Raw genomic sequence first — 8,226 nt, 5'->3', positions numbered from 1 at the left:
TTTGCCCTAATCATTTTTTCTCCTCTTTTCTTTTTTTACATTTTATTAGGGTAAATATTTTTATAATTAAAATAATACCTTGTCATGGGTGGTACGTACCAGAGCACATTAGTTCCTTGCATATAATCTTGATAGAAGCCAATCCGAGGGTGCAGGGGATCAATCCCTGGAGCCTAGAGTGTTGAGTCAACACAATCGACAAACCATTCACTGCAGACACTATTGCTCCCTTTGAAGCAAAAATCTTCAGGGTGTTCATGTGGAACGGAGCAACCAGGTGAACAGGAGGGAAGAGTCCGGAGAGAACTGCTCTGCCAAGGTACCAGGACACACCTGGATCTTTGGAGAAAAAACTACCACACATTTATTTCCTTTCTCTTTCTTCCTCTATATCTATCTATCTATCATCTATCTATCTATCTATCTATCTATCTATCTATCTATCTATCTATCTATCATTTAAATAGTATCTATCATCTAATTATCCATCAATCATTTACCTACCTATATATCTACTTACCTCTCTCTTCCTCTCTTCCATCTCTATCTCTCTATCATCTACCTAGCTACCTACCTACCTATCATCTCTATTATCTATCATCTAGCTACCTAGCTACTGATTTATTTACATCTCTTCCCCCTCACTATTTTTTTTTAATTTTATATCTCCACTAATGGGGAAAACTCCTCGGCTATTCTGATAAAACTCAATGGAAACAATGTTCTCTACTGGTTTCCATGCCCAGTGCAAACATTAAGGAAGACAATGGTCATAGTTCACCTAGTATTTTTTCCCTCTTTATTGTAAATTAGGCGGCGTTTATATTTCAGATCACGGTCTTTGTATTACACAGCACAAACCACTCCCTAAAGCTCCCAGCAGCCTACCCCTTACCAGCTTCCAGATTTTTTCTTCTCTGTAGTGTGGGCTACTCTCTCTCATTTCACCCAAGTGAGCGACACCCATGACCCCGAGCCCATTGATTTATCTTCCCTCCCTGGTACTCTTGAACTTGGCAAACACGAGAGTCTGCTCCATTGGGTAGGGAAGTCTTTAATTAGGTCCGTTTTGCTTTGGAAATTCCTCTTTCCAATAACGAAGCTCTCGTGCATGTGTGCTTTCGTGTTTGGCTGATTTCACTCAGCATGAGGTTCCTCGGTGCATCTACGCCAGGTGGTGCCTTGCAGGCTCATCATGGATCATGGCTGAGCCTACTCTAAACACTGCCTTTCCCTGTGTGAGTTCATACAAGAGAGGGCATGCTAGCAGGAAAGGTATCTTATTACAATAAGCGGAACCTTCGGCCATCTGTCCCGAATGGACAACACGCAAAGTTTTGTTTGTTTTTTGCCCCATGATGAATACAAGGCTTTATGGAGATTTAGGGGACAGATATGTGTCCATACAGCCTCGTGTCCATAAAGTAAATAGACCCTTCAACTAACTGAGCTTGCTGGTTCCCTGAATTCTCTCTCCATCCCAATCCAACCTTTTCTCCCACGGGCCATCCATTCCAGGAGAGACATCCCTGCCTGGACAATGCTATTGAATGTGGATGTCTACTGAGCCTCAACTTTAGTCCCTGCTCTGCAAGGACACACTGGAACCATGTATGCAGCAAATAATTTTATTTGATCAATTTAATGATCTAGGGACACCACACAGAGAGGAGGGGACACTGAGAAAGGTGAGGCGGGGGAGGGAACATGTCTTCGAGGAGAAGAAGATGAGCTGCAGAGGAAGGCAGAGGGAGCTCTTCCTACTGGTGACTCTGATTCCACGGGGAAGCTGAGGCCTGTCCTGTGGCAGTCCATGCAGGTACCTTATGTAGGGGAGAAAAAAGTGGGCAGGGTGTTTAGTCAGGCTGATCTAGAAAGAGACTCAGAGGTAGTTGGCTGTCAAGAGTTGGGTATCTGTTAGATAGAAGAGTTGGACACTTTCTCACATGGAATCTAATAAGATCTGCCTCTAAGATAGGTGAATATCCACTAGGAATGATTCCAAGGATATGGAGATGGTGGAAGTGCAGGCTTCATGACCTTGGGAATGAACCTAATTCACTGACCTGCAACATCATGAACTGAAACACTATACACACACACACACACACACACACTTTAAGGGAAACAAAATAGAAGAGAGCCTAGTGGTACTTGGGTTAAATTGTCTTCTGAGAACTGAAATGTCAGTTGTTTGAAGCAACCAATCCCTCTGCAGGGAGAGATGGGGCACTTAGCATTTGGAAGGCAGACAAAGAGAGGTGCAGAGGCATTTCTACTTATATTCGGGGGTCCCCAGAGTTGGAATAAATTCACAGCCACAAGTTATACACAGAACCCGGCATAGAGCTGGAGTTAGACATCTGAGAACTCATTGCAAGTCGGGATATTCCAAACACCGGCAGTGGTGATGTGTAAAGAGAGACTCTGTTCCCCTCCAGAAACCCTTTATGGGGCTGCTGTGATGTGTCCCGTGCACAGATCCTTTCCTGGGGAAGGACCTCCGGCTTGCTCACATTCAGGGTCACCAAACAACAGGTAGACCCTCAACCAGAAAGACTGACAAAACTGAAGTGATGGGCTCAAACACAGACCAAAAAAAAGAAAGTGAAAACCGTAAAGAACTGGGCAGTGTTCGTTGTACTGGACACAGAGTCCCTGTGAGTCAGGGCCAACCTACAGGTATCTAACAACAATCACACGGTTCAGAGTCGAATTGGTGGCAATGGGAATGTAGACGGGGAAATGTCATCTGGGGGTCAACGTTTTCCAGAATCAAGGTTAAAAAAAAAGTTACTGAAAAATTTCTACTGAACCTAAAGCCCAAACCACGGTCATCCAATTGGGTCTGACGCCTACAGGAACCTACAGGCCAGACTAGAAGCTCCATGATTGGGTTGCTGAGGTCCTAACTCCCTGCGGGAGCAGAAAGATATATCATTCACCAAGCACTAACCCCGTGCTTAGCAACCCAACAATTAACCTACCTTGGCACCTCAGGCCCATGTCAAATCCCAATGGGAGGTTCTTACACTGATGAGAAGGACACTGGCCACTGGTCACGTTAACTTACCCGCAAAAAGTATGTCATGGAGAGAGCGCTTGGAGAACTGAGAATGTTGGGGAAAGAACAGGACAATTATCTGTGAAGAAAAATGAAAACAAGAGGGAAAGAGGTCAGCATTCGATGCCAATGAGACGAAGGATTCTCTGTAAATACTAGAGTTCATAGCAAAAAGATTTACAGAGAAAGAATTTAAACCAGTTCAATGTGTTACTGGAAATTATGCGTACCTGACAGGTCACATATGAAATCATAGAAAAATGTGGTTGAGTTACCTCGTCCGCTGACATAGACCAAGTTTTCCTCAAGAATCTCCTGTTGTCTCACAAAATCCAAGAAGATGTCAAATTCTTCCTGGGTCACAGATGTGCTTCTTGCTGAAAATTGGAATATACAGGGCAGGAAGTTTCCATGAGAAAGTGTGAATTCATAAGTGAGGCAGACTTCCAGAGGCTAGGTAGAACACATCCTTTGGAGCATGTGGACACAATCCCTGAATCATGTAAATGGTTAAGGTGCTATGTCTCATCTGGCTGCTGTGAGCTGGAATGACCTCATGACAATGGCTGTGGGTCTGCTTTTGGTTGTCCTTGGGGATGTTGACTGGGGACACCTTGGGGGAATGGCTTGAGGCTCTGCTGATGAAAGGTCGTGAACTCTGGAAAGCCCTCAGGGTCTCAATTCTAACTGGCTCTCATAGAGTGACCTTGAGTTGCCATTGACCCTATGGTTTTGGACCCAATGGTGTAGCAAATGGGCAATCCACGTAGATGCTAAGAGGAAAGTTGGTGGTGGAGTGTACCCAGAGCAGATTTTCAACAGAGGCTTGGTGATCTGCTTCCCAAATACCATCCTCTAAAAACCAAGAGAAGCCCAGTGGAACTCGAAAGCATGTGTGGATCGCCACGGGTTGGCACGGACAGATGGAAACTCAAGTGGGGTGCTTCTGAAGGAAAGATCACGTGATATCCCATCCTGCCGGTGTTGCGACTAGAATCTCTGATGAGGGAGAAGTGGAGTCCTCTTTCGAGGGGTGGAGCGGATGCTTACTGAAAAGTTCAACCGTCATGCTAGCAATTCCGTGCAGATTCACATTGCTATACAATCCTATGATAGTATCTTCTGTGACGTAGACAGGTTGAAAGGCATCGTAGAGCGGACCTGGGAGGAAAACAGATGAGTGAACACAGGATATTCTGATAGGAGTTCTGGCATGACAAGGGCGAAGGACTCAGTGAATCTTTGGAATGCCGGCAGTGTGAGCCCACCCTTGACTCTGATGGAGGAAGTCTAGGCCATGGACCCCGTTCAAGGTCATAGGTCCATTCAAGCCAAGGGGTCTTCCTGCTGTATCTCACAGTGTTGCTCTGAGTCAGAATTAACTCAATGCACCCTAACGACCCCCACCACAGGACGGGACTTGAAAAGTTAGTGAAAATAATGAAATGAGAGGCTCATGGAAATTCCCCAGCATCGGCTTTCAGAGCCCCTCGTGTGCAGGTAGGGATATGCACAAATAGTGTCTAAGTAGCCAAGTTGGAACTCCTAAGTGAGCATGGGACCCCACCGGCAAAGTTGATATCCAAACTCCCATCCACTGTTATGTGAAGGAGGAGGTTCTCTGCTCTTACAAAGATTTACAAAGACGCAGCCTATACAGGGCCACTATGAGCCAGAGATGACTAAATGGCAGTGGGCTGATTTTCTGATTACATGCTTAGCTGTAGATTGATAACAGTTGACTTTGAAGATTTGAGTGAGATTATGTGTAAAAAATAAAGAGTCAGCTAGGAGAGAGTTAAAGTTGATCAGGAAAGCAACATGTGGGGCATTTCATTTCATTTAATAGTGTATAACTACTTCCATTTGACTGATGTTATGCAATTATTATCAAGCAATTAGACTCTGAGGCATGGAAAAGGCAGAATATCGTTCAGGACCATTAAAAACAAATGATCAAACCAAAAGAGGGGAAGCAATCCGGTCCAACAGCCACCTGATTTGTACCAGAAGATCTGATTGGAGTTCCCCTAGTTCCCTTCAATCTTATGTGAATCAACGTAAGCTGTCTACATGACAGAGATGGATTCAGATTGTTGTGAGAATCTGCTCTGCTTGTGACAAGATGACCGCGGTATGGCTGCTCGAGCCGGATCCAGTAGACTTTAGTTCTTGACTTTGTCTCAAATCCTTGCCCTCCACCCAGATCGCACATGAAGGAAACCTTTGAAGCATTTGCTCTTACTGCTTCCCGATAATACTGAACATTGCAAGGGCCTCAAGATTTAATGTTGCTTATCTGCTTGCGCATCACGAATTAACGTGCTTGGAAAATCCATGGGATTGTACCTGGTTTCACCCATGATGGTGAGCAGCAATGGATTTCAAGTGCACAGAGTTCCTGTCAAAAGTGGAGGCAATTAATTCAACACAGAAACACAGTGGTACTTACCAAGACCAATGAATAAATTTTTAATGAATAAACTGCCTTCTTTTCTGTCTGCATACGCATACCGCGGGAGGCATTTCCCATTGTACCTAGAGCATAAAACATGACCAGGTGAATTGGTGACTGTGATAAAACCATTTAACAGATAACCTGGAGGAGCAGGATTTCGTTTCTGACCCAGGGTGCATTAACAACACATGCAGAGTCTCTCTGCCTACAAAAGAGCATTTGTAGACGTCACTTGGTGAAGGTACCAAAGACCTTACGTTTCGAAAGAAATGCAACTTAGTGAAATGCGTTACACAAAGTGAGATCAAACAGGGCGTGCGTCTGCTGGGCTCGCTCCGCTGTGTGAGGACAGCAGGACCGCCCAGTCTAACCGATAGCAGAGTCACCGGGGGCTGCATGGATCGGTGTTTCGCAGAGAGAGCACCACCCTCTTCTCTGGGCTGTAGACACACCGATGCGTGCTCTGTGTGATGGCGTTTACATGGGACAGACATCGGTCATGATTGAAATGAGGACCTTACAGGGGCAATTCCTACCATTGACAAGAAACTCGAACTTCTGTAAATTTGGTTGAAAACAAGTGCGTCCACACGTAAGAGCAGTTAAAAATAGTCAGAAGCGTACATTCTCAGCGTGACTAGGAAAGCGATGCCCTGTCCATCTATCCCTCCACCTCCCTAATTTAGACAAAATGAATGACTGTCAGCCTTGGAAGGTTCTCCTGACACTCAGCAGGCTGTGTAACCATGGCTGTCTTGACTCATTGTCACACAGCCTTTGTTCACGTTGTTTTCTATGCTGCTTTGCTTGCATCATTCACAGTTTCTGTGTGTGTGTCTAACACAAAGAGACACAGACTGAGAGAAAGATAAAGATAAACTTTTCACAAAAAACTCGCTCTTTATAGATCCCCAGCACAAGTCAAAAAGCTTTTCCCTTTAAGTCTCTTCATGTTAGATGTCAGCACTCAATGTTTCCTGCTTACACAGTCAGCGTCCCAACATTACCTTCTGGTTGGTGTTGAATGCATTCTCTGTGCAAGGCTTCACAGAGGAAGCATGATCAGAAGGAAGCAGACAATGTCCCTGTCGGCCATCTTCCACGGACAGCTGTTTGCTGAGTCCTGGAGACCCTGAATCCAAACCAAGTCACTGACAGACAATAGTCTTCAGAATACACTCTGCCTCCTCCTTGTTGAGAGCTCTCATCTTATGATACGATCCTCCTACTTCCTGTACGTAGCTACCTGGAACTCGCCTACATTTCTTGAACACTGGAGTGTCAAGTATTTCTTCTTTTCTCAAATAACAGAGTGTTCAGTACAGAATTGTTCTTCCTCCTCTTCTTGTTTCCTAACTTGAAAATTCAGTTCTTCCTCCAGAGGCATTCCGTCCCCTTTCTTCCATACCCAAGATTCCCCAGCTATGAATTTTGAATCCTACAAGCCTGCCACATTCTGCCAAAGCACTGCCCTCCCTCTACCTCATCTTCAGTTCTTTCAGAAACTCCACTCAGATACCACTATCAGTTTATATATCTGCAACTGGACTAGGATTCAAAAGAAGACAAAAAACTATTTCTACTTCTTTCATGATTTGAGTTCTTACCAAAGGCATGTGATATAGCAATCATGCGATCAATAAGCCTTGAGGCAAAGGAAGCCTTCCCACCCTGTGGGAGTGAGATTTTATGTCCACTTGCTGATGTTTGAAATTGTAGAGCGTAATCTCAGCTGTCAATCAGGCTATAGTCAGATGATGCCTCCTTAGAGGTGTGGATTTCTTACAAGCAAGGCAAACTGAGAACCTACATTTCTCTCTCCTCGTCACTCCACCTTTCTGTTTGCTGGGACTCTGCCTTCAGTGGTGGCCCCATCAGACCACCGTTTGCTGAGAGCTGCCAGTGGCCTGTCACGTCTCCACTGACCTTGGATGCAGGTGACTCTATACCCACTGGCCATTGATCCTCCTGCAGTCCACACCACCTTTCTGCATCCACACCTTGCACCTACATGTGTGTGATGGGGCCCTGGTTTGCACCTTATTGGTGGTCCTGAGTTGAACTAGCCTGGGATGTGTTTTGTTGGTGTGAGATGACTTGTTGATCTAAAGCTCTTTCTCATAGACACATATCCCTGGATTTATTTCTCTAGACAACCTGCCCCCCCCACTAACACCCTACACATCCACAGACATAGAGGCAAAATAGTCAGGTGTCACTTTTCCAGGAGAGAGGCTATGTTGTGGTTCATGCTCTATTCACAGCTTGTTGCGAGAGCATGGCTCCCTGACGTTTGGTCCTTGTAAGTAACAGATTCCATTGGAAACGTCAGGATTTGAGGGCAGTGTTCCTTTGTCTCCCTCTAATATTGGTTGAGTTGATTCCAAGGGAGGCATTTGACTCTCAGTCCCCTAAGACATTGACTCCTAAATCTCCAACTCAAGAGACTCCAAAGCCCACCACCCAGATCCCTGAGATATCTCTGCAAACAAGGAAGGTGGATTCTCCTTGGTAACCAGATTGCTGTGTTCATTTTCATTCCATGAAATGATTACTTACTTGAAATAGAAGGCAAACTGAAACAGTTGACTTTCCGGAAAATACTTGATCTCACGCATATAAACATCGAATTCACCTCCTTCCACTGTCTTGTTTGGGTTGGTAGAGGCCATGTATATGAGGTTATAATTTCCTTTGATCTAAA

General features: G+C 44.9%; 1 protein-coding gene across 1 annotated transcript in view; it reads right to left on the bottom strand.

Moving 5' to 3' along the window:
• Nucleotides 1-1,665: 1,665 nt before the first annotated feature.
• LOC142435589 (allergen Bos d 2-like) overlaps nt 1,666-8,226 on the bottom strand; it is a 30,836-nt gene continuing 24,275 nt past the window's right edge. Inside the window, exons 5-10 of the mRNA XM_075539818.1 lie at nt 8,082-8,221; nt 5,517-5,602; nt 4,115-4,225; nt 3,340-3,441; nt 3,074-3,143; nt 1,666-1,823 (exon numbers count right to left, since the gene is read on the bottom strand). Of these exons, the coding sequence (XP_075395933.1) occupies nt 3,088-3,143; nt 3,340-3,441; nt 4,115-4,225; nt 5,517-5,602; nt 8,082-8,221 (495 nt within the window). The 3' untranslated portion in view covers nt 1,666-1,823; nt 3,074-3,087. The remainder of the gene's footprint in view (nt 1,824-3,073; nt 3,144-3,339; nt 3,442-4,114; nt 4,226-5,516; nt 5,603-8,081; nt 8,222-8,226) is intronic.

This window comes from Tenrec ecaudatus, chromosome Y, assembly GCF_050624435.1.
Source record: "Tenrec ecaudatus isolate mTenEca1 chromosome Y, mTenEca1.hap1, whole genome shotgun sequence".
NCBI classification, from domain to species: domain Eukaryota; kingdom Metazoa; phylum Chordata; class Mammalia; order Afrosoricida; family Tenrecidae; genus Tenrec; species Tenrec ecaudatus.
Note: the sequence above shows the minus strand (reverse complement) of the source record. Positions and strands in the feature narration are given on the sequence as shown.